This window comes from Oryzias latipes, chromosome 2, assembly GCF_002234675.1.
Source record: "Oryzias latipes chromosome 2, ASM223467v1".
In the NCBI taxonomy this organism is placed as follows: domain Eukaryota; kingdom Metazoa; phylum Chordata; class Actinopteri; order Beloniformes; family Adrianichthyidae; genus Oryzias; species Oryzias latipes.
Window position 1 is genome coordinate 15143098 of NC_019860.2, and position 26716 is coordinate 15169813.

General features: G+C 41.5%; 1 protein-coding gene across 1 annotated transcript in view; it reads right to left on the minus strand.

The window, feature by feature from the left end:
- LOC101167104 (sodium-driven chloride bicarbonate exchanger) overlaps positions 1 to 26716 on the minus strand; it is a 43649-nt gene that overhangs the window by 2556 nt on the left and 14377 nt on the right. Inside the window, exons 3-25 of the mRNA XM_023965109.1 lie at positions 21617 to 21698; positions 14912 to 15061; positions 14654 to 14795; positions 14378 to 14538; positions 13994 to 14182; positions 11520 to 11608; positions 11092 to 11249; positions 10888 to 10975; positions 10218 to 10364; positions 9909 to 10009; positions 9583 to 9757; positions 8328 to 8461; positions 7969 to 8214; positions 6287 to 6392; positions 5755 to 5916; positions 4214 to 4327; positions 3131 to 3292; positions 2807 to 3058; positions 944 to 1012; positions 689 to 862; positions 496 to 618; positions 355 to 419; positions 163 to 276 (exon numbers count right to left, since the gene is read on the minus strand). Coding sequence (XP_023820877.1) covers positions 163 to 276; positions 355 to 419; positions 496 to 618; positions 689 to 862; positions 944 to 1012; positions 2807 to 3058; positions 3131 to 3292; positions 4214 to 4327; positions 5755 to 5916; positions 6287 to 6392; positions 7969 to 8214; positions 8328 to 8461; positions 9583 to 9757; positions 9909 to 10009; positions 10218 to 10364; positions 10888 to 10975; positions 11092 to 11249; positions 11520 to 11608; positions 13994 to 14182; positions 14378 to 14538; positions 14654 to 14795; positions 14912 to 15061; positions 21617 to 21698 — 3203 coding nt within the window. The remainder of the gene's footprint in view (positions 1 to 162; positions 277 to 354; positions 420 to 495; positions 619 to 688; positions 863 to 943; positions 1013 to 2806; positions 3059 to 3130; positions 3293 to 4213; positions 4328 to 5754; positions 5917 to 6286; positions 6393 to 7968; positions 8215 to 8327; positions 8462 to 9582; positions 9758 to 9908; positions 10010 to 10217; positions 10365 to 10887; positions 10976 to 11091; positions 11250 to 11519; positions 11609 to 13993; positions 14183 to 14377; positions 14539 to 14653; positions 14796 to 14911; positions 15062 to 21616; positions 21699 to 26716) is intronic.

The following is a 26716-nucleotide window of genomic DNA, read 5'->3' on the forward strand; positions in this document are numbered from 1 at the left end:
TAGTCTACACACTGGGACATCAGCAACAGCATGGCAGTTTGAAACTTTCCTGGAAAACTGGATAAAGCAGAACGGTGAACACTTGCAGCTTTAGGAGCATCGGAAAAAGCCGTTGAAGCCGTCGTAGGGGAGGTGGGTGAGAGGCGCGGAGGTGCAGTTTACCTTTTGGTGCTTGGTTCCTTTTTGGCGCCCTCGGCAGGACTGACGCTCTTCCAGACGTTCCCGAAAGATCCTTTGGACATCTCGTCCGTGATGTTCACCGTGGCTGGGTCGCTCCTTCAAAAACATCGGGGTGACCACGAAAGTTCAGCAACTTTCATGGTCGGCGCCACTTGAGGAACATTTGGTACTTACTTGTAGTGTCCCTCTAAAGGTACTTGAACAATACCTTCTTCCTCTGCGATAATACTGTGCTCCTCCTGTAAAAAAAACAAGGACCATTGGCTGCAGGCGCAGAAACTTCAGCCATGTAAAGTTGCGGTGTGTTAACTGCACCTCCTCTTCAGCGTCCTCCAGCTTCTTCTTCTTCCACTCCGGAATCAGGTCGTCCAGCCAGCTCAGCTCCCTCTTGCTGAAGACGAAATCCAGCAGCTTACGGATAAACACCAAAGCTAAGACCTAAAGAGGCAGAAGCGGAGTCAAATCCAGGCTGGGGAAAAGCCAAAAATACAACCAAAAAGGTTGTTACCATCATTGGGAAAACGATGGCAGCTCTAGAGGTCTTGATGACCCAGAGGAGGATCAGGCAGCTGAGCTGGACGATGGTGAACAGATGCACCTTCCTGAGCGGAACGTGTCGCAGGTAGATGAAATCGGGCTGGTGTTTGGCTGGCATGCCAAACAGCCTGAGACGGTCGAAGAACTTCACAGAAACAACCGGAGGGTTTAACGTTTACGATCGAAATAAAGGAGCTAAACGATCCGGGGTTAAGAGCAAACTCACCTGGATGCCTCGGAGTGACGAAGCCCCCATGTACAGGAAAACTCCGTACAGCACGGGCATGGGGATAAACTGTAGGACAACAAAACAACAAATATGTCTGCATTCCTACAACGTTTCAAGCTTTTATAATCAGGAGTTCAAGAACACTTACAGAGAAGCGAATTGAAGACCCACACCAATCAAAGTTATACATGGATTTTGGGTGTTTTTAACATCTTCTGACGATGGAGCACATGTATGAATTTATTCATCTACTAAGCCGTTTAGTGCCTTTCAAGGTCACGGGGATGCCGGAATGCCTATCCCGGCCACTCGATGGAGAACACATGTATAGAAAATCAAACTATCGGAGTATTTCTTTATTCCACTCGTTGTGAACCAGGAGCACAAAATAAAATGCTATTTGAAAAAGATCCTTTTTTGGGCGTGCCACAAGCTCCCAGCTCAGGTAATGTTAGGTTTGCGTTGTAAGGGGCTGTAAGCTAGCGGGAGGGCATGCAAAAGGGAGAGCTCTCAAGAAGGGCGATGGGAGGGGCCGGGCCTTCTTCAGAGGCACATTTCTAAAGAACTACAGTGTTCCCCCGCGTATTTGCGGTTTCACAGATTCAGTCACCTGACTCCTCCGATTCTTCACAAAAACTCAACTCAAGATGCTTGTATTAGACTTTTGCGTCTGAAGGAAGTGCTGCAGAGGAGGAGGGGGCAGAAGATGAAGAGCACGCCGGCCCGTCGGCTGCTAAAGAATATTTCACAGCTTTTTCCTGAATCGCTATACCCAAAGGTTGTGCTTCTGCATCAGCTGACTCAGATGTGACGGTCCTAATGTGTGATATAGAGCCGTTTATTGCTCTGAATACTAATTTTAAAAACTCTTTATACTGAGCGATATTCCAATGGTCTTAAATAAATGTTTTACAAAGCATCAGAAATGTTTCAGAAGGGTTTTTGATGAGTGAGGATCAGGGACAGACGTTCTTCGGCCGTGGGGATGAGTGGGTGGTTCTTCGTATTTGTGGATTCGGGGCTTTTGCGGGGGCCTCTGGTCCCAAACCCCGCGAATCGTACTGTATTGTCGCTCTGAAAACTACTGGTTTTCGATTCTGGCTTTAAAAAAACCACTGGGAACCCTTACGAAAAGATCAGAAGATGATTGAAGTGGGTCTTTAAGGAACCTTTTTTGTGAGGCTGGGATCAGAATTCTACACGAAAACAAACATTTCCCACAATTCACGAAGAGGCTGAGTGAGATAATGACGTTTCATCTGAAAAACTAGATAATAAAAGCTTTTTTTTGTTTGTTTTTTCAATAGAACTATGGAAAAAAACAAAAATTTATAAAAACATTTAGTTGACCAAAGTTCTTGATGTACTGCTAATCTGAAACCAACTTCTAAAATAATAATAAAGAATGTACCAAAGATCACTTTAACTCTAAAAATGAACTAATCTTTGTGCGTTTTTCTTTTTCTAAATATTATTCTTGTACACATTAACATTAATATTTGATGTTTTTTACAAAAACTTTAAGAAAAGGGCTGAGATTTCTTTTACCTTTAAGGCCCAAAAAACGGAGACATTATGATTATGGTCGGCGTTTTCACAATTACCAACATAATGTGAAGCTTTCAGGCATTTGACCTTTGCACAATAGATTTAAATGTTATTAAAACTAACTTTACTGTCAACTGTTGCACAGAGAAACCTCAGCCACTGAACTCACAGCCTATATTTAATATCCCATAGCCCCCCAGAGAGCATCGGGTCAACTAAAAGGCTATTTTAGTCTCAAATGGCTCAGTTAAGGCACAGCTCAGTGCCATATGGGTGGTCTTAAGGGACGAGCAGGCCCCCAAAATATCGGACCTTTAACACGGAGGTCATGAAGACGGAGCAGCCCATCAGGGTGAAGATCATGAGGCCGGTGAAACGCTGCTCTCGGATGCCCAGGAACTTTGGCTGCTCCCCGGGGGCGGAGCACTCCGACTCCAGCTTCAGGCTGTTCACGTGCGAGATGGAGAGCACGGTGGCGGCCACGAACCACGGCAGGCCCATCACGGAGCACACGCCCAGCATCACCCCCACCACAAACAAATCCAGGTGGTAGCCACATCCTTTCTGTGAGGACGTGGAGACAAAAAACATTAAAAGCGGTGGAACTGGCGACCGTCAAACCAAACGCCGAGGTACCTTCAGCTTGTGCTCCTTCCGGTTGATGATGACTGCAGTGATCTGCTGGTCCATGAAGATGAGGATGGTGCAGAGCAAAGCCGGGATGACGGTGATGATGGTGGTCCACCAGGGGTTGGGCCCCACAGGGTTTATTACCCAACCCCGGTCATCCCGAGTGGGCTGAAAAGACACGGATACCCACACTTGATCGCTGTTTTGTAGTGCTGTCCGAATTCCCAAAAATCAAGTGCCCTGGGAATTTCCCAGACGTCTCTGCGAAAAACCAGTGCGCATCAATGCTCACTACATCAGCGAATATAGACCATAATGCATTCCGTCTGAACATTTTTTTTGGCCAAAAAATTTTATATAACTGTATTTTTTTAATAAACCATCAACATTTTTATCTTTAGAAGACAGTGGATTCATAAATAATCGTGGCAAAACGCTCATATCAATGTGATTTTAGCTTTGTGAAATCAATGACGGAGTATGGTGTCCGAATTGCTTTTAAATTCAGGGCACTTCAGAGTGCCGCACTGTCGTTTTTTTAGTTTTTAGGGCGGGAATTCGGACACAAACCTAAGTGAACCTACGTATTGGGCTTCCTCATTCGAAACTCACGTTTTCGCTGCCGTTTTTGGGTTCTACATAAAAAACGTGAGGCCAATGAGCGCTGCAAGTCATACCAGCTAGCACTTTGACCAACCAGGGACTCGGATTCGGCAACCCAGACCCGGACACAAGCCAGACGACGTCTGCTTTTGTTTTCAAATGCAAATAAACCAAAGGCCGCTCTCCGGACATGATGGTGGTCCATATCCGCCAGTGCAAGGAGGCTAGCAATGAACCCAACAGTTTTTGTGGCGCGTCCGTAGTTTAACATGTGGATACGGGCTGTACACAGGTGGGCGGCTAGAAATACAACGGCCATAGCCCACTCGATGAGCCTGTAGACGGAAAAGGTTTTCTACAGGTTTGCTGCAAGTGAGAAGTTGTAGAGAGCGATTAAGTGCGTACCCCTGACTGTTGGAGATTAGGCAATCGGAGCGTAGTTTGTGTGTACACCCCACGGCCCTTGCACGTCACCTGCACACTTACTTTGAACTTGTTGGGGACCTGCAGCTTCGGCGAAGGGATCCCCAAAGCGTAGTCTACTAATACCATGGTGAGAATGGTGATAAAGACGGCAAAGTCACTGATGATGGCCCTCACCTGGAACAGAGACAGACTTTGGAGAGTCTTAAAAACATCAAAACTGTCTGTCAAAAATCAAAGTAGAGTCAATATACCGTATCCTGAAACATGAAATGGCTATTCTAGGAACAACGTTTCTATCAAAAACTTTTCGGTCGACTCGTCCGGAAATTCAATTTCGCTGCATCATGACAGACATGCACAACAATCTGACTTCTGTCAGAGGAACTGTGCTCAATAAAGTTTCAAGCTGGAGTTTTAAGCTGGAAGTCCCTTTTTTTCTTTATAGTTCACAGCATGATGACATCTTTGCTTAAAAACGGGCAAAAGGACCTTTTGATTTTCAAAATTGAGTATAGAATTGAATTATAAATAAAAACAATACTTATTTTCTATCAGAAATTCACATCATCCAACCGTTCCATAACATTTTTCACCACAGGGGGCGATGGAGTAACAGTGCAGTGCGCCAACATCACGCCACATATTACCCTCATATGTGTCATCGCCACATAAAACGTAATGCTTCACCTAGAAATGTTGCAGAGGCTGCAGCAGTATTTCAGTGCCTCTGTGTGACCAGTAGGTGGCAGCATGAGCTAAAAAGAGAGTTGTTGCAGTCATACATTTCAAAAAAGGAACTAATTTGAAGGCTAAAAAAAAATAAGAGGAATCCCAGTGGTTTCAATTGACAGCTTCTGTGTTCAAAGGAAAATGTTCTCATTAAAGATGCTGCAAGGTAAAACTTTCATAAAATATGTCTTTATTAATGTTCAAATAGTCTAAATACAAAACACAACTGGGTTGAAAAAGTACTTTAAAAGGATCTAATATTACTGTTGTTTGAGCCTCCAAACTGCATAAAATCAGTAAGATGTTATAACGGGAAGAGCTGCACATCCTCAGTTAGGTTTAAAAACTCATTTGCTGTTGCGTCATCATCTGCACAGACCCGGAAACGAGCTCATCTCGAACCGACACTGGAGCCAAACAGACAATTGTGTTTGGTAAAGCTTGGATGCCATGGCGACAAGGTGGGAAGAAAACAAAACACGTTTGCTGCCATGGGAATGTCATTTTCACACGCCAAGAGTTGTTTTATCGCAGAGTTGTATTTAAAACATTAAAGCTTTAATCTCCCGATCGATTTTTTTTAAAGAGGCAATTTTCTACATTGTGAAAAATAATTCTGCGATCTTGGAAGCAACTGAAGTGATTTTTGCATCTCAACTTTAATTTCACTTTCACAGAAAAATGCCACAAGCTCATGCTAAAAGACCGCTTTTGGTGGTTCTTTAAGCCATTAAAAGTTCAAATATTTCACCTTGACGGACTACAATTTTTGAGGATGACAAGCCACGAAATAAATCTACAAAAGTGCAACCGCTCAGAATCGGACGTGGTTCCGTATTTGTTCCTGTCAGCGTCCACATCGCCTGACGTACCTTGGTGGGGAAGTAGCGGCTGGTCTTGAACTCCTTCAGGAAGGCGGACATGAAGACGGTGGAGAAGAAGAGGATGACGCACCAGAAGAGCACGTCTGGGATGAAAGGGCCGTGCGGGCCGCAGGCTCTCCCTTCAAAGTGTCCGTGCAATTTTTCGCACTCCTACTGGCCCCAGAGGACACGCCGCCGCCAACGCCACCGCGAGTGGATGACAGTAAAGCAGGAATGGGGATAATGATGCGGATAAAAATGATTAGAGTGACGATGGAGTTAACGGTAGGGAGGAGGGAAGAGTCGATGATAAATTAGAAAATCGGAATAGTAGCTAATATTTACATGAGGGTTCATTTACACAACTGTTTATCTTAACATTCAAGCTGAAACTCAAAGTCAAACTGCAAGAAATGAACTTTGTAGGACACCATCCTTCACGTTTAGCCTTACTCATCTACCTCTACTTATTTCAACGTTTTTTTTTTTTTAAAGATGTGTCCATTTTTTCGGGTCTGATTATTCTAAATGGATCCCTTACGTTTACATCCAGCGAGGTCCAGTTGACCTCTGAGGCGGTGATGTTGCTGTCCTCCCAAAAGCGCAGAGTCTCGTTGCTCGGTGAATGTGGCTCTTCACACAAACACCTAATGAGGAGACATGAAACATGTTAGGAGCTTTTCCGAGACTCTGCAGCACATGAGGAACAAATGGAAGCAGAAAAGCTAGGTATGGAAGAGAAAGAATTTGATTTTTTAAAATAAATCTTCAGCTAACAGTACAGTTAGGGGCACATCTCAATAAATTCCCCAAATTGTTTTTAATTATTATTATGCAGTTTTTAGACATAATCAAAAAAATATTTTTCTTGGACGTATTTCCTGCAGAGCGGCTGTAGTTCATTAGAAATGAGCCTCTGAGTTGAGGGCGGGATTGTTGGCACTGAGCAACCCCGCCCCCTTCCCCCTTTTCGTTGCAGAGCAAGGAGGGATCGCAAAGAGGATCTTTTTCAAAATTTTCATCTGCTCCTGATTCACAATGGTATAAATAAACAAGTACACAGAAATGCAGTTTTGAGCTGAATTTTCTTTATTCGTGTCCTCCTTTATAAGAAAAATGCCACGAGAATGTGCTAAAACCACCAAAAACAGCATTTTCATCAAAGTGGGTCTTTAAACTTTTTTAATTAACGTGGATTATTAGTCATTTTTTTAATTAAATTGCTTGTTTTTGAATAGTTTTTATTACAAATCTAAGAAATTGTTTCAAACGAAGCTGTCTGATGAAGTTTAATATTTAGATCAGCTGTTTTAGATGAAAAACGCTCACTTTTTTAATTTGATTTCATTAAAAATAAACTACTAAGCCTTCTACAGATCAGATACTACTAGGGCTGCACGATATGAGGAAAACTCGCGATATGCGATATTGGTGATTAATATTGCGATAACGATATAATTTGCGGTATATAAACAAATAGCAAAACAACCAAAAACATAATTTCCATTTCACTGCAAAGGTTTAAAAATTCTACTCCTAATGACCCTTGTCACGGAGGCAAACATCAAACATAAAATGGCTCATCTGATTGATCAACAACGTAAACGGGTCCTTTTGATTGGTTGAATGCATAAAAGAATTTATTTCATTTGTTCATATATTTCAAGCTGCAGTGAGTTTGTTTTAGCACATTTAAGGTAATCATTTATTGCGATTTTCGCCGTCTTTTGCGGTATATTGCACAGCTTGATGTCGCGATAACGATTAATTTGCGGTATATTGTGCAGGCCTAGATACTACAGTTTTGTTACACAAATCTTTTCCAATGCCATATTTATCCAAATGTATATTTTCCCCATCAGAAAGAAGCCATTTTCCATTTTCAAACCCTTCAATGCCTAACATGTTCTCTTTTTTTATCCTCCAAAGTAAAAGTCAGTATTTTAACTTCCATGCTGGCCTAGATTTCCAACACTCCAACAGCGCTTATGATTATAGATAATGAAGCACGGGCACCTTTGCTAAACAACACCACCATCTGTGGTTTTATGACACAGCATTTTTAGACTGGCCCAGAAAAGGTTTTTAAAGTCACATGAGCTGCTTTTTTCAACATAAATAGGAGAAAAATATCAAATAAAGCTCATTTTTAAAAAAGCTACAACATTAAGGAAATGTGTACATTATGTGCCCTTAAAGAAAAGCCTCAATTCTTGGACTTGCCAGTATTGGGTGAGTTTCTGAATGTTGTTGTTTTTGTTGATGGGATAGTGCACCCCCAGGTGAACCAGCTTCTCCAGAGCCTCGTATATGAATATAATGCAGATCAGGGCGGCGAAGGCTTCCTCGGTGAAGCGTGTGATGTAGCAGACGAGGGAGCTGGCATCTGTGGCCACCAGCAGCAGGCACAGAAAGGCCGTCCACAGGCCGATGCAGGCCCTCAGGGAGAGGTAGGAGAGCCCGTACTCCCTGAAACGCACACACATGAATACTGCGGCGCACAGCTGAGCTCTAACAAACAGATGTGCCGAAAACCCTCACGATCAATCAGTCAATACATAAATACATAAACAGGAGCGTACTTGCAAAACTTGAAGAGGATCTTCTCAAAGACGAGGACGGGCCCCGTGCTGCCCAGGATGGTAAGAGGCTGTCCAGCAAACAGAGAGTAGGCGATTCCAGTCATGGAAGCCCCAAACAGCGACTCGATAGCACTCTGTAACCATAAATGATTGGGTTTTGATCTTATCAGTCCCATGAAGATTCATATCGGCTCATTTAACTCCACTTAAGAGGCAAATCATTGCTTCAAAGCCCTACACACTCAAGAACTCCCATCATTAACATAAAATATTTTATTTAGTCTTCAATATCTAAACCAAACATTCATTTAGATAAAACCTTTGGAAAAAAATTAACTGATATAACTTTGAAAGAACAATCTTGTCTTTTTAAGTAGATTTAGGCTATATTTGCGGTCTAATTAACTGCTGGATAAAGCCTAGTGTCGTCTGCATAGCAGCTGACCTTTTCAATGTGCTATTTAAAAAAGGCCAATTCCTGGAGAAAATGGGGGACCTTACAGAGTGCCTTGGGGTGCACCATTTCTGATCAGTTCATGAAAGACATTTTCAAATGAGTTGTCTAAAGAATTTTTAGTATTTATAACAGATAGAATTTGGTTTCTTGCAAAACCTTATCTTAACATTTTATACCGAATATCTGAAATATTGAAGTTAAACTCAGAAAAATCCTTCTTGAAAAGTTTGACATGATCAGAAAGCAAATTTATAGGCAAGTGATATAAAAAAATACATATTTTGAGACTTGTGATTCAAAAGCTAAGTACTAAATAATTACCTTGTATTTAAAAACTGAAAACTGTTTAGATGTGTGTAAAAAATTCCGCTTAACTCTGATTTTGAGATTCAAGAAAAACAAAACTGAGAAACACTATTGGGTACCTCAAAAACAGGACTTTTATCAGATTAAACACAGTCAACTGTTTTGTAATTTGCTTTGGCAAAAGAGAATTTTAAGTGATTGAACAAATATGCCAGTTTTCCATTTGACTTAAATGGTACACATACATTAGCTAATAACCATATTTAATATCTTGAAAAAACAAACCAAAAAAGTGTAACAAAATTCTTCCAGATCATCACATTTGAACTGCTACCATAAGACTGAAGCATCAGAGGCAAGTTTAGTTGCCTTGTGGTGGAGGTGTATACCCTGAGACTGGATCGAGTCATACCAAAGACTAAAAATGAGACCCAATGCCTCAAGGGGTTGGATTGGCTAATGGGACCAAGTATCAAAGAGCATCCATCGTACCACTCGGCCCTCCGTGGCCTCACCCAGCAGCCCTCCAAAAGTAATCACAGGTGACATGCAGGCGCAGTAAAGGAACAGGAAAGAGGCCAGACACTGAAGACTGATGGCGTCTGTGTAGTCAGAAAGGTAGTGAGGGGCCTTCCGCTTAATGTCCAAGATGAAACCACCGAAGAACCTGCGACAAAAGGAGAATTTAAGGGCCACACGGGGCTTTCGTACAACAGATTTCCAATATGAAAACGACTGTTAAAACCTGTATGTGTATGCAGGTACAGCACATATAAATATTATAAGCTGTTTGGTCCTTTTCGCCCTGGAACACTCACTTCCCAGTGCGCTGAAGCTCAGGGCCGCCATGACCTCCGGGCTCCGGAGACTCTCCGAGATCTGTCACTCCGTTGGGAACAGGGGGTATCTTCCGCTTTTCCTGTGAAGTAAAGATGACAGTCACTCAACCCATCGGTCACCATCTTCATCGTCTTGGATAGTTGGAAGTAAAACGTGTTCTTGAATGCTTTTCTGCATTACCACTGGGAATGCTTTTCCAATAGATCAGAACATGACTGGAGTGGCTCTTTACAGACCTTCACTGCATGCTGACCCACAATCCCTTTAGGCAGTTTGTGATCATTTACCTGAGAGGGCACATTCTTGGGAGGCTCTATTCTGATGGAGGGGTCCCACTCCCCAGGAGGCAAGACCGTCACCTGATCCAGAAACTCATCAATGCCCGCCACCAGGTCGCTCCGGTCTTTGGCCTTGTAAGCAACATCGTGGAAAATCTGCGAGGGAGATGTGGCAGACTCAGCTGGAGGACGTACGCATTCGCTAACAGCTCAAAGCGTTGTGTAGGGTTCATCACGGGTGAAAAACACTTAAAATTCTAATGTAGAACTTCAATTTCCCTTCAAAAGGAACTTTATTTTGGCGACAAAAAAACAACTCTCAATACTAAAACAAATTTCTGTCTTAGAAAAAGATCAAAGAAGAACTGCTTCAAAAATACAGATTTAAACAAATTCATTTTTGCTAAATATGTAAAACATGACAGAGTCATCTTAGAGATGGATTCTGGGTTTTCCCAGTTTTAAACCAGCAGCAGTTTCTTCGGCCAGTTAATCAACCGACACAAAAAAGTCCATTTTAACATTTTCGGAACTCCGCTATTACTGCACCAGTTTTTGTTCTATCTCCACTTTTCTCATTTGTTGCCTAAATGCTTCCAAATTACGATCCATCCGTTTGAATTTTTTTGTTTCCAGATACATGAGAAAAGTGTTCCTTCCTGTTATCCGTTGGCCTCACCTCATCGGTCATGAGTGTTGCTATAGAACGACCGATTTCATGGTACTGTGGACCTTTTCCGAGAGGCCCGAGCAAGATGAACAGAAACCTGCGCAAACGAAAAGAAGTCAATTGCTGTCAAATTCCAGTTTTTTTCCAAGACACAGTGCATGTCCAGCTCATTTGTCTCTGAAATAATACAGAACTGAGCGGCTTCTGCGTTACCTGGTGGTGATGGGAACCTCTGCCAAGCCGTTGAGCAACACGGCAGGAGACAGGCGGACAAAGGCCACCACAGGGCGGTCCAGGAACTCAAGCTCTCCAACCAAGACATTGGATGCCTCGGCACCGGGGGGGATCTTCTTCATGAAGTGGAGGTCGATCTGTATGACAGGCAAAAACAACACGTCGTGAAAAATGAGCCGTTGGTGTGGAACAATGAGACATCAGGAGTCATTATCAGCGTCATGACACACACTTCGATGAGCCAGGAAACAAAGAAAACTAAATCTGTTGATCTAAAACTACAGTCGCGGTGTTTAGCCACTATTTAACGTGAAAGCCGAGACTGCTCAAACATACACCACAAGTTGTGTGCAGCTGTTGGAGCTGGTTGGTAAACACCAGGAACAGCGGTGGGCCCGGCACCTCACCTTGCTGAAGTCAACAGAGCTGTTTTCCCGACTGACGTCCTGTTTTCCTTCATTGATGGACGGCTGGGACGGAGGGGAAACCGTTTGGCCTGTGAGGCACAAAAGATTGGAAATAATAATTTGAGAAAAGATCGGAGAAGATCGGGCGTTTTTGTTACCCGTCTAAACTTTAAGGATGAATCCTGTAGATATACACAATAATTCCCCACTTTTAAGACAGCAAGTTCGACATTTCTATCCTTTAAAAATAGCTTAAATAGTCTTAATAATACTTTAAAAGTTGCTAATGAAAAAGTTTTGTGTAATTGAATAAAGTTTTATTGTATAATTTGAGCAGAAATTCCTCTTTTTGTGGTCAGTCTTAAAAAAACATTGATATTCTAAGACAACATTTTAGACATGGTTTTGCTGACTTTAATTTGAATTTAAAACACTTAGATTTACTTTTTTTTTTAAAATAAGATACCTGAAATACTTTTTTTTAAATAAAACTATTGATTATTGATATATTATTGAATTTGTTTTTACCTATTGTTTTATTGCACACCACTTTCTGGTCCCTTACATTTGATTTAACCTTTATATGAGAAAATTACATTAAAAAATATAAACAGTGAGGCTCAAATTGTTCACAATATAGATTCCAAATTTTGTCCACATGTATGTGAATGCCAGGCAGCAATTATGTGGATTTTGGCTGGAAGATCAAGCAACATCCAGTCATTCTCAGAAAAAACTGTTGATAATTGGCATCTTTTCTGGGGTTTTGTATTTCTATCTAGTTGTTGTCATCATGCAACAAATAAACATCATTTATCAGAGTAAAACTTCCTAAATATTTAAAACTGCCTATAACAAATTACAAAAAGTATAATGTTTTGTTTTAAAAACTATCCATGTTGTGGGACAAACAGCATTATTCTAATCACATACATGTAAAACATAATCCAATTAAGATCTAACAGCAGGTTTAGCTTTAGAAACGCTTCAAAACTATGTGTAAACCAACCCCCCAATTTGACATAAGCTGCAAAAGCATGTTTATGTTTCCAAGCAGCTAGCTGTTAGCCAAACCCTGAGACACACTTTTACCTTCAAATTAAAATGCACAATTGGTCAAAGCTGTCAAATATATTTTCAAGTCATTTCTAGAGCTACTGAATTCACATTACTACTTCAAGAGAATTAGATTTCTGTTGCTTTTTGTAATTTAATTAACAATTAAAGAAAATTACTTGAAGTTCAGTTAATGAGCTTAGTTGATATTTATCCCGAATTAATGAAATTTGGACGCTTTAATGGATATTTTTTATAGACCTGATGACAAAGGGAAAGCATCATCAAAATTGGGAAATAACTAGGCCTGCACAATAAATCGTTAGCAAATTTCAAGCTGTGCAATACGCATGTCGCAAAGTTGGCGAAAATTGCGGTAAATTTTTACCTTAAATGGTCTAAAACTGTCTCATGGCAACTTGAAGCATTTAACAAATCAAATAAATCCCTTTATGCATTTGACCAATCAGACGGAGCTCTTTTATGATAGATGCTCGCCTCCTATGGAGACAAGGGTCATTTGGAGTGTAATTTAAGGTATGTTGACTCTTATTAACATTAAACTGTTGTACTGAAATGGAAATTATTTTTTTGGTTGTTTTTCTATTGGTTCATGTATCGCAAGCTTTATCGTCATCGCAATATTGATCCCTATTATCACATATCGCGAGTTTTCCTCACATTGTGCAGCTTTAGAACCAGCCAACGATTTTCTTGTGGTTTGGAACTAAATTCCAAAAGTCCTAATCAAGTCCTCAAACAGAACTAAGTGGATTCTTTAATCTACAAGAGTGAGTTGTACCAAATTCAACTGGGAAATATTTTTTTTTTTAGTTTGAACATGTTTCGCCTCTCAGAGGCCGCTCGGATAAGATACGTTTATTAGGACTTTTCCTTTTATCAGAATCTACACCGTTCTACCCCAAATCATTAAACGATTTACCCATTTCTATTCAAAAATGATTACATTCTAAACTTTGTGACAGGGTCACATTATGACTAGGGGGAAAAACATAATAAAGAAAAGAAACATTAGGTTGATAAGCAGTGTTTGTCACAACTTCATTATCTAATCTATCCATGTGCTACTGTCTGAAGGGCACTTAGGGGTTTGGACCTGGTTTCATCAAGACTTCCTGTCTGGAGTAATGAAGTTCCATCACAAACACAGCTCTGAAATGTCCTACAGGAAAACACCTGAAATGTTATTATGTAAGATCTTAGGATGGAATAATGTGTGCCTTATATTAGATGCTTGAACGGCAACTAAAAAACGCGTTAATAACAATGAAAAATACATTTAAAAAACAAAACATTGAGTAAGAGTTCCAACATTAGACAAAAACAGTTATGGATCTGACAGTAGCGATACTGTTGATGAATGAGTATAAGTGTGTGTGTGCGTGTTTTTGGCTCACCGTTTTTGTCCATGGAGTGAGGCTCAGACTGCTTCTTCCCAATATCAGCAAAAGAGCGTACGATGGGGATGCGGTTGGCCAGTTTTTTGTGGTTTTGGTGGTGATGCTGTTTCAGCAGGGCTTCCCGGACCCTGTTCCTAGCATCTGGACCGAGAGGACCCGACAACTCATGCTGGTCCAGAACCATGTCTGAAGAGTTAGAAAACAACAACAAAATCTTTCAAATAAGATTAAAAGCTTTCTGCAAAGGATTGGGAGGAAAAAAAATCGATAAGGGTACATTTTATTGGATTGTAATTTATAATACAAAGGTTCCAAGCACACAGCCATGGGGAACTCCACTTTAAATGACTCTAGGGTAAGAAGCTGGATGTCTGGCTTTACCTGCAATCTCCTCCAGCGAGTTGGCCCTCATGTCCAGCATCACAGTGCCATTCATGATGCAGCTGCGGAGCTCAAAAAGACTGTGCAGAGACAGAGTGGCGACGTACGGTTTACTCCACCGCTCGCCGCCATCCTCAACGTCTTCCTCAAACTTCAGCCACCTACAAAAAATAAGCCCACGTTTATACCTAGCAAGCGGACTCAAATTTGATTAAACCCTTGGTGCAACAGAAGAACAGCTCCAGGGCACGGGACTGGAAGGAAGGAAGGATGTACCTGGCTGTCTCTCTCCATTCAGCGTCCTCGCCCTCCCTCAGGCAGATCTCGTCCAGCTCAGTAAACAGAGCATGAGGGATGTGGTCCTCATCAGCATCTTCTGTACCCAGAAGAAACTGCACCCTCTGAGCTGGTGTGTTTGCTGCGACCAAAAAAAAAAAAAAAAAGTGGATGGACGGTTGACCGTGAAAACACTTTAGAAGTTCCAACTTCTTCCTAAAAATAAGTGGATTTCTGACAAACAAACAGATGACAAACCTGTACTGTGTGAGGGGGATTCTCGTCCATCGTCTGTGGAGGAGTCCCTCTCCTTGGACCTCTTTCTGTGTCTGTGTCCATGGTGACGGTGACGTCTGTGTGACCTCCTGCCCAGAGGAACGTGGACTCCAATGTAGAGAGTGCGGTGACCTGTAGGCAATATAAAGGATCTGAAGGAGCTTTTCTTGATAAAAGAAAGAATCAGATTTACCCTACTCACAATAAGTTAAGGATATAAATAGAAGGGATGTACACAGAGTTTGTTTCACTTTACAGGTTTTTGGGACAGGGTGGCAATTGTACTGTGGTGATAGACACACATCATTTAGTGATTCCCACATAATGGTCACAACGTCTGTGGTCTTACTTATTGGGGCCCAAACCAAGTGTGTTCTCTTAACCCTTTTGCTATCCTATGGGGTCAAGATGACCATTGACGTGTTCTCCCTGCCATGACAAAGGTGGATAAAGGTGGAGAGGATTTCATGTAATCCATGGACACCAGTGAAGATCACAAATCATTAAAAAAAAAGGTTCAGCGCACTATCTAGTGGGGTCTAGATAACCCCACTCCAAATGTTAACGTGCCTAGGATAGCAGAAGGGTTATTAAGTCCAGGAAAACATGAAAACAAAATCTTGTAGGCAAGTCAGGAGACCCCCACCTTTTTTAATAGATTCTTTGGGACATACAAAAGATAAAGCAGGGATGAGGGCAAAAACAACAAATCTATTTGTCAGACTTCACATCACTTCACCTTTGTTGTGTGTTTGCTTCAAACTGGTACTCCTGCCCATTTTTTTCTGTCTCCACTCAAAATCTCACTTCCTCTGCCATTGTGACAGTGAGGTACTGTACCGCCTCTTTTTGACACTCCCACAAAATTAGGCATTCTACTCAGAAGAAACAATTATTCTCAGAAACATTTCATATTTCATTCGACGATATATTTTTAACTATATGTCCTTCATTTCATTTCACATTAAATTTCAACCACAATTAATTTGCCTAAACTATACGATGCAAATTCAAGAAACAAAAACAAGTTAAATTAGGAACAGCTGTTTCAAAGACTGACAACATGATATAAACAGAAACAAATCCCTCGGTTTGGCTGTCAATGAAGGGGGGCGGGGCTAAGACGCCACTGCTGCTGAGCTGCTCTGAGTAAACATTGGTAAAAAATGAAGGGTGATATGTAAAAAAGTATAGTTTCAAAACAGAAGAGTTTGTTTATGACGTGGACACGCGGACCAACCTGTAGGTGTGTGTGTGTGTGTGTGTGTGTGTGGGTGTGTTTGTGTGTGCTCACGGTGCTCGCTCAGACAGAGAGGCGGAGCCGCTCCGTCACACCAAGAAATAGCTAAAGAAAAACCTTTTGGATGTGGCATCAATTTCAACATTCTGTAGGTATAAAAAGCTGATTTTGTCCTTCCAAGTTCTTTATTCAAACTGCTATGAACACACGATGTCGCTTGAGGGTAGAGCAGTGCCACCAAGCCCTGCAAGTGACAGACTGTAACAATGACCAGTACCTACACTCAGACATGATTTTGCAAATGCCACACAGCTGCAGGCCTGTTTACCTGATGCAAGGGGAACTAGGGTTTCCTGACAAACCTATGACAAACAAATCCACCGATTGACTCCACTGACATCCCCGTGAACATTTGCAGACCATGTGACTTGGACCATGGAACAATGGTCTATAGTCCTGTTTACTGACGAGTGTCTGGTCATCTTGTACAGAAATGATGGTTTTCAGCGTTGCTGGACAAGCCGAGGGGAACAATACGCCAGGTCAAAATGGACCCCAGGGTTGGGTTTGGTGGAGGAGGTACAACAGTCTCACTGCTCAGCGCATAACCGATTTAGTTATTGTAGATAGCCAGGTCACTGCATGTTCATACCTTAGAGACATCATAGAACTCATCATCATCCCCCAATTCCCCCAGCACACCCTCAACTTTCTGTTCATGGATGATAATGCTCCAACACATGGGGCCAGAACTGCCACAGCTTGACTTTAGGAAGTGGGAGTGCCTCATATGGTGTGGCCAGCGGTGTCCCCATGACATGAACCCCATAGAGCACGTCTGGGACCAGCTCAAGCAGAGACTAGATGATCGTACCTCCAGCCCTAAAAGTGACCTGGCAGAACTGCATGTAGCACTGGTGGAAGAGTATTTCCTCAGAGCAACATCATGAGGCTGGTGAGGAACACAAGATGTTGCTGTCAAGCGGTCAATGGTGGAAAAACTCGCTACTGATCCGGTCATTTTTTGCCATTTCAGGTTATCCTTATTGTCTTAATTTTTAAAGAAATAAATATAGAACTAATGAAAAACACAAACACTTCTGCAGCATGTTGTTGGGGGATGATTTAGCTAGCACAGTGCCCACCTCCAGGCCCTTTACTGATGCTGTTGGACATACAAGCCTATTGTTCTCTTTCTGGATGCCAAAATTGATTCTGAAGTAAGATTACCTCTGTAATTGAGTTTCTCTATTTTCTTTTAATAAAGAGCGCGGACAGAAAAAGGCTTTGTGCTCCATGGAGGTCTTTTTCTGACACGCAGACACTCTGCGAGCCCAGAATGAGGATAATCGGAGCTGACTTCCTCTTCTTTCATGCGGTCGAGCTGCCTGGCCGCTGCTTCTTTTTCCTGGAGCTGTAGGCACAGCGGCCGGACATGGACAAGACGATAGGACACCCTGTTCTCTCTGAGTGCCTTCTGCTTCACGTGAGGCGTCCCAGAGTCCAGTTTTACGTAATGTCAAACATTTCTAGACCCCAGGCAAGCGGGTGATGCAAAGCGAGCAAGCGTGGTGTGTAAGAGGGAAAGAGTTCTGCCACCATTATCATAAAAAAATCTTTTTTTATTTTTTTATTTTCCATATCTACCTCTGAATTGAAAACCTTTCAGTCCATTTGCGTCATAAAAATGTTTCGTTCTCAAAAACTGGCCACAAAAAGATCTTCGTTTTGGTTTGTTGGGCTTCAAGTCAACATTCTATATGTCCAGCTGCCACAGCGTTATGACTGCATCTCAAGAGGTGGTCAAAGTATTAAAATCTTCATGCAGTTATTACAGAGAGCGGCGTGTTACAAGTCCAGATTTACAATCTGACCCCGATTTTGACTCAACATCCAGCTGCTTTATGGCCAGAGGGAGCTCAGTTTTGTCTGCATGTGAGAACTGGACTGAGTGACCCCGCCCACTGGCTCCAAGAAGCCAACAGTTCGACATGTTCTTGCTAATCCTAATGTTTTCAGTAGTGAAGGTTATTGAAGATGCAAACCCAACCAATCAAACGCCTCAATAAAAGTATGTCGTCTCGCATCGAACGTTTGCTTTCAAATGGTGGGGGTGTGGACTTCCACAAAGCTCCGGGAGAGAGAGGTTGCCATAGAAACGATGACCCAAACGATGACTTGGACAAATCACTGCTAACTGATGTAGTCTGACTCCGACACGGCAACGTCTACGTTGCAAAAAAATAATTTTAAAAAACGCAACTTAATTTATCTCATTTCGTTGGAGCCTGAAGTAAACCACTTTCTATGGGTGATGTCAGACTCGCTCAGTCAAATTCAGATATTCAGTGAATGGTTTTTACAAAACTCTCAATCAAACCAAAAGTCAATTTAGCAGGGATCATTGAAATTACAGGAGTGGGTGGGGTGGGTGTAGTTTGTCAAATGCAAAAAAAAAAAGATCCCCTCCAATTGTTTTCTCTTGCTTGGCATCACAACTAATTCCATCATGAGGCGCTAATCAGATTAAGTCAATGAACGTAATGAATCACCTAAGAGCACCGATTTTACAGACACGCCAGCGCTGAGCACCAACAGGAATCAACCAGGACTCCTGTGAGGTCTTGGAGGGAGTATCGGGGACCCGAATGCCCGTCAAAACACATTTGTAGCTGGGCGAGCATCATCCCTGTCCCTCTGAGGATGCAACCGTCCAGAGCAAACTGCTTTTAGCATCCAGTAAATTATGCAGAAGCAGAGAAAAGGAGAGTCTGACGATGCAGAGAGCGAGCCTCGTTCTGGCACCCGAGAACACGGGGAAAAACAAAAAGGGAGGACAGGAGAGGGAAGCACGGCAGGTTCGTGACTCAAGAATTGAGAGTGGAGGACAAAAATAGCACTCTAGCTCACTGCTGAAACGAATGCTGACGTCCCATTAAAACCTTTCTTATGGTTTCATTTGTATTCAGGTCCACTGCATCTTAAACAAGAATCTTTACACTCACATTTTTGTTTTTTAAGCGCATAAATAAGTAGGCTCAAATTGACAACAAGATTTTATTATTGTTTCAGTTATAATATTTGTTGTTGATTGGAGACCATGAATCCAATTTGAACATACCAAACGTTCTACAGAAAAGTTGACTTTTTTTTGTTTTGTTTTTTACTGTTGGCAGCAGAAAAACCTTAAAGTCTCACACCAATCAGCTTTCGATCTATTTTCAAAGCATTCCCAGTGGTCTTTTAATTATGATTATACCATTTTTTGCCAAAATTTTAAAAAACCTGTGTCGTTTTCTGGGTCATCGCTTCTGCAGAGCGACAATAGTTCTTTAGAAATTCCGGATTGGAGTTGTGGGCGGGACTGTTGGCACAGAGCAACCCCGCCTCCCGTTGCTGAGAGCTCTCTGTTTACATGGCGCAACAAAAAGGGCGAGCAATCTTGGAGCTATCCAGCACTACAGTTTTAAGCCAGATGCCAGCTCAGTCGTGTACAAGTAAATGTATCCCAACATAGCGGAGCAGGAAGCTTGTTGCCTGCCCTGCGTATTTTCTACGTCACAAATACGATCTTTTTCAAACAGCTTTTTTTTTTTTTTCGTCTGCTCCTGATTCACAATGAATAAAGAGATACTCAGAAATGTTATTCTGAGGTTAATTTTCTTCATACATCATCAGAAAAAATGCTGTAAGAACTTATTAAAAACACCAAAAACACAACTGGGTCCCCAAAAGCTTTGTAGTTTTTGTTTTAGAGTATGGATAAAAACATGACAGGTTACAGCGAAAACCATATTCCAACATCTTCTGCATTAGTTTAATCATTCTTAACCTAACAGTTATCATCTATACTTGTGTATTCTTGACGCTGTTTTTTTTATATGATTGGACTATGGGTCTGGAATAAATTTTATCTAACCATCTAACCAACCATCTATCTAACCATCTATCCATCCATCCATCCATCCAATCTTTTCTGTTTTTCTGTTTTCCTCATTTTGTAAATAAAGTAAAACTTTTGTTTAGTTAAAATCAGTTTTGTGAAAACACTTACGACCTGACTAGTCATTTAGAAAAAACCCTGCTTTTTTAAAGATTATGTGCAGTATCTCTGAGCCCATTTTATCAGCTGTTATAAGACACATTAGGAAACTGGTTCTATCAGACAGTACCATTTTTCTACATTGGTTCACATTAGCAGCCTTTAGCTACTTGTTGGAAACAGTTTGGATCAGAAAAAAAACTACTAGTTTAGACATCAACTAAAGTGAAACAATACCCTTTCTGTTAATGAGAAGTGAGCTCAAAAATCCTGCAGCTGTTTGGGCTTCAGCGGGGCGTCATGACGGCAGTCATCATGTGGGTCTGAAGGTCCTTAAGATGAAAGTCTTCCTACACAAGTGTCACAATCAAGGCATTTTTTGTGCCTCTGTTACCTGGCAACCAAACTCGACATATTCTGAACCGAGTCAGGTAGAGGTTCTCCTCAGCTGGATGACAGAAATGTTTTAGTAGCCAGAAAACATGCAAGGTGTTTTAGAGGCGTCTAGGATTTTTCAAAGGCAAAGACAAATTTAGTCCAATGTTAGCATCGGTCCATTTTGGTTTTTAGTGAATTCATTTTGAGCATCATATGAAATGTAAAAGATGTTCCTGCATGTCTGCAATTTGTCCTAAAGAAATTCTCAAAAACCTTCACTTGCACTCAGAACTAAAACTATACTTTTGGGCTCAAATCAGCTTTAATGTAGCTTAATAAACATTTATGGTTCTTGCCCTTTTCACAAGTCTTCTTTCTTGCTGGCTGTTCAAACAAAAACTTTTAAAAAATTTCACATCTCCCCACAATATAAAAAAAAGAAAACTTTTGTTCAAGCAGTGTTAACAAAATTTCACATTTGCATCACCAGGTCACTGACAGCAATTTTGATCTATTGCCTTAGAACTCTTCGGACATCACTGGAAGACTAGTTTAAAAAAACTGTTGAAAAGTTTGAATGGTGTTAGTGTGCCAAGCTTGCAAATGTATATTTACCTTATGGCTTACACATTTTTTGTTGGATTGTTGTGAAAAGACTCAAAATGAATGAAACAACATATGAACATAATAGGAACGTGGACGCTGTTGACAAAAGCCTCCGTTGCCACTGAAATCCCAAAATTTACTTTCTGTGTTTCTTCTAAAAATTCCACAGATCTGTTCAACCTATAAAAGGAACGAGAAAATACAATGGTTGCTATGAGATAAAACAATTTTTGGTATAAAGTCGATCGATTCGATCTCGTTAGATTGTAGGATTAGAAATCGATTCATGGCTACACCCCCATTGTTTTCACATCATGATCAATTTTGGGAGTTAGGGAGTAACTTTTTTTTAAACAGCAATGGGTCCCAACTCTGCAGGTCACTGTGCTCATTCCCCCTAAGGATTATTTCTGGGTGTTACCTTCGAGCTCCTCCTTCTCAAAGTTGGTGTTGAGCATGGAGCGCGTGCCCCCGCGGTCCACCACCGCCTCTTCATCAGTCCTCTGAAACACAGTAGGAGACCGTCAGCACAAGAAGCAGAGCTACACTTCTAAAAGAAATAACAGTGACATTGTAAATATGTTTATGTAGCGTAAACTTGTATATATGATAAACCTTTACTTCCAGCAGATTTTCTTTGCTTATTAAAAGTTTACGTTTTTTTTCCCCAGACAGAAGTGAAATGTTGTTATTGTGTCGTATGAAGTCAATTTGATCTGAAATAATGAGTTAATATTAGCATTTCTCCAGATGGACAGAAGGAATTCCATGAAATGAAATGCTGCAGACTGAGGGAGCTAGCCCCCCCCCCAAAAAAAAAGACTACAGTACGTTACATAAACCACCCCGCCCATCAGCTAAGTGGGAGGATTTGCCCTGAAATAAATACAAACACACAGAGACTCGGTATCATCAGGCTAACTTCCAGAGGCTGTCACCATGGCAACAGGAGGCGGGCAGGCTGTAGGAGAAAAAGCCATACTCATCTCCTGAGTGCCAGATTACATCGTTGTTATTTTTTTTTTGAGTCATGGCTTTAGCAAGAATGCCTCATTGTGCGTAAGCCTTAAATCATGTAAAAAGCCCCCCACCCCCACCCCACACCTCCAGCAGGGAGACTCACGCAGTAAGTGGAGCAACTGCACATGCTCAGTGTGGGGACCCGCAGAAACAAGGGGGCTGGTGCTAGCGGATGCAGCGTGCTGCACTTCTGGGTATGCCTTACTAAAAATAGTGCTGACCTTGAAAAGCAGGAGGTGGGGGTCTCTCTTGATTCTCTTTAATATTCAGTGGATGCACACATTTATGTTTTAATCTGCTTTTTTTTATAGAGACGTTCACTGTTTCCTGTAATAAAGACAATTTTTTTTTCTTTAATTCTTGGGAGCCGTTAATATTTAATCTTTGTTGCATAACAGCTAAAACTTCTCCAGGCAGCTGCATAAAGTTATCATAAGGACTTGAACATTGCTCAAGTCTCCTCCTACTGGCTGCTCACTATCTCATGCATGTTCAGTGTGTGTGTGTGTGTGTGTGTGTTATTGTTGCACTGATTGCATGAAAGCTGGTCTCCAGAGACCCTCTGAGCGTTTGCAGTTGGTGATCTGACCGAGATTCTCTTCTTCTGTGGTTCAGGCCGCATCGTTTGTTAATGCTTACTCCCTCTAAAAAAGTTTGACTTTGGTCATTTATCTAGGTTTTTTATACCATAAAACTGAAATGTCATTATTGATTCATGATAAAAGACTCATTTTACAGTTATAAATATGATGGCTTTATGCTTAATACCAGGTGGCTTTACTTCAACCTAAAATTGCCCTGATCAGCCTAAAGCTACAAACATGCAAGGCATTTGCCACACGTTCTTAGCCTATGGTGTTCACAATGGACAAGCAGGGAAAGGCTTCTTCTTGTTCTGCTGTTTACTAGCGCTTGTCCGTCACCTACAGTTGGAAATTTCGTGATTCTTGCTCCAGGGTTTTTCTTTCACAGCTCTATCCCGATATATGAAAGACTTGGGCCGAAGCTAAATTCCTCTCCTATCCCTATATTTACCCCTCCAAGCGAAGACTTTTGGAAAAATAGTGCTTTCGAATCCCCATGCGATGATGTCATCAATAGTCGCCGGTCACCTACGTTAGCGCGGAGCTGCCAGCGCTAGGAAAATGCAGAACAACAATCGGTTCTATAACTTTAAAAAGGTCATGTTACAACAAAACGTCATTGATTTCCCCCGCGAGGGTTAGCCCTTACAAAGAAATTATTTCGGACAACCCCACCCCTCCAAATGCCCCCTACAATTAAAGCGGTAGGGAGAATCCGTAGGGGTTAGGGGAAGAATTGGGATTTGGCCTTGGTGTCGGATAAACCCGCCCGTGCAAAAACCGCGATTATTAATTTCACCTCCATTACCAACTTTAAATAGTTGGAACTTCCGTGAATTAGAGGGAACGCAATCGATATGTCACCACCAAATCCGAGTCTCTGATTGGTCAAAGTTCGACCTGGTTTAAATGACAATGCACATTCAATGGCCCCGCGTTTTGTGTGTGGAGCCCAAAAAACGATCACACAAGTATGCGTAGCTACCTGAACGCGAGAGTTTTGAACCCGGAAGCCTAAAATGCAAATTTGCACAGACTTTTACTTGGAAGTGGTTGCTTGAACACGCGTTCCTAAGGGCGTTGGGAAGGTAACTTAAGAAAACACTAGCTGTTACATTTAAGGTACAAAAGTGCTTCAAAAAAACAAACAAAACCAAAAACACGAAAGGAAAATACATTTCTTGAAGCTGAAAAATGCTTCAAGATTTTATTACATTCAATATTTTCAACCCGTCAGAAGAGTATAGGACAAATGCAAAAATAATATTCTAAAAGTAAGTGGCAGTTGGCACTCTCGCCTCAGAGCTGGAAGGTCCTGTTTCAAATCCTGGCTGGGTCATTGCGGTGTGGAGTTTGCATGTTCTCCCTGTGGCTGTGCTCGCCTGTGAGGGACTGAAAACCTGTCCCGGGTGAACTCCCACCTTCGCCTGACAGTAGCCCAGTCAGTAACCTCATGACCCTGAGCAGGACTAAGTAGGTATAGAAAATGGATCAATGGATTTTAAATCAAAGTTAACTCATGAAACTATATTGATGGATGTTTGCATGCTTATTTAAAAAGAATCATCAATAACTTGATATGTTTTACAATTTAAATAGCTAATAGAACCTGTTTTTATAACTGAAAAATTACCAACCTAAAACAGTTATGAGATATTTTCCGTTTTCCTTTTTTTTTGGTTAATAATGTGCATTAATCTCAGTGGGCTACAAGAAAACGCCAGTCTGGCCATGTTCACAAAACCACCGCAAACACAATATTTTAATCCCATGACCAGAGGGAATGACTACACAGAGATGAGGATTTTAAACTGGGATTAATCGCCTTTTCTGTAAAATATGAGCTCAGCGCAAAATCTTAGCTTTTAGGAACAAAGTTGACTGGACTCATTCAAGGGTCTTGAATGCAGAAGAAAAAAAATATTTTTTACCAAGTAATAAAATACATCATGCACTATGTTCACATTAACCAGGTCAAATCGAAATCAATCAAAATAGAATCTTTCGATTTCAAACCACCAAGACTTAAGACTTCATTCCTGCTCCACCGTCCATGATTGAGTTTGTGTTACTGGGGCAGAAAAATGAATAAATAAATCACTCAAAGTCCTCAAATTATGCAGAAACTGAACAATTCTTTGGCAAATTCACACTAAGCTTCTATAAAATGGAATAAATATAAAAGTAAAGCATTTTGATACTTGGTGTTAAAACAAAACAAAATGGAATCAATGCCCTTCATCATCTAAACACTAGGTGGCTAATGGAAAACAGACATAAACAGACTTTGGTTTGTCACTTTTTTTTGTCCAATATATATTAAGGGTATATGTTTCAAGGGGATTTTTTTTTAACTTAAGGATCTGTTTTTTTTTTTTTGTTTATTAAAGGATCCAAAGGATCGGTTTGACCTCATAAATGGCTTTAGTGGGCGGGTTTTATCCACTATTAAGGCTATTGGCATTTAGAATAACAATGTAAATGTCACATAACTAGCCTTCGTATGTTTTTCCATTCATAAAAGTTGATGCAAAATTGATAAAAACAGTTTATAAACTAGAGCTTGGTGCTGGTTGTCTGAAGTGTAACCTTCAAATTTGAAGTCGACTGCTCCACCTCTGTACCAGCGCCGCCAAGGCCAGATTTTTCAAATTAAAAAAACAACAACACGTTTGTTAGTTTAGAAAAAGTAGAATTTGAATGCTACCCTCAACTTGGTTCCATTTCCGCCGACAAATGTACTGTATGTCAACGTGCGTATATACGTACATGTTTAAGGCTTCCGCGTTCACATGCATCACATGCATGCATCACGATGCAAGTTTTAAGTCAGTTTTTGGGCTCTATGTATGAAACGCTCAATCATTGAACGCATGTTGAAAGTTAAACTTCTTGAACTTGGATCGGTCAGAGACTCGGATTTGGTAGTGGCGCATTGGTAGCGTCCTTTTCTTCCATTGACGCAAGTACAAATCGTTTGAAAAGGAGAAACTGCGTGGCCAGGGAGCCAATAGAAAACACTTAGGCTGCATTTACACTGCAGGTCTTGATGCCCAAATCCGATTTTCTGACTATATCCGATTTTTTTGACGACCCGCTTACATCATCTTTTAAAAGTGACCCGTATCCGATTTTTGCATTTACACTATACAATGCTGAAACCATCAAACGTGGACATTCTGAGGCCTACGTAACATAGCAGCATTTCCGCATTCTGCGGACCTCTTTCGGACTTTTGTGATTGCGGTTGTCATGGAGGCCACGCAGCAACGGAAGGAGGCGTTGCCTTGGGCGCTCCTGAGGGGATGCACGGGGGAGTAAAAAGGAGGGCTGCTCGGCCGTCTTATGTGCTCTCTCTGACTTTTGAATGAGGAAGTGTTTGTAGACGTGCTGTACTAACAGTTTGATCTAAGTGTTGAACCTTTCCTGCGCGATGACTTTCCTTTTTTCCGACTGTGGTCAGAAACGCACGGGAGATTTTCTCCAGGGCCGAAGGCGGTTTCTGCACAGAGTGGGTTAAGAAAGACTCTAAAACAATCTTTTGGGGGAGACACCTTATTTTTATTACGGTTCTCCGATACTCTCCCGCTCCGCGCTCACACCCCCCTCTCCTCTCCTCTTCCTCTCCCTCTCGCGGTCGCCATCATACACGCCCACACTCCGCAATACAAGCAAAGAAATAAATGGCTTCTAGCCTGTTCCAGAGCAACGGTGTCCAGCTTGATTAGTTACCGTTTGCGTCCCGACCGGGACCGGACCGGAAATAACAGCGGTTTCCGACTACAGTCTGAAGCCTGAGGCTGGAAGGTAACAGATGACAGCAAAATTGGCGCACAAAAAGCACCATAATAAGTCATGTGATCTCAGTTAGTGGTGTCCTGAGTTGACGTCACTGACGTACGACTCATATTTACTGG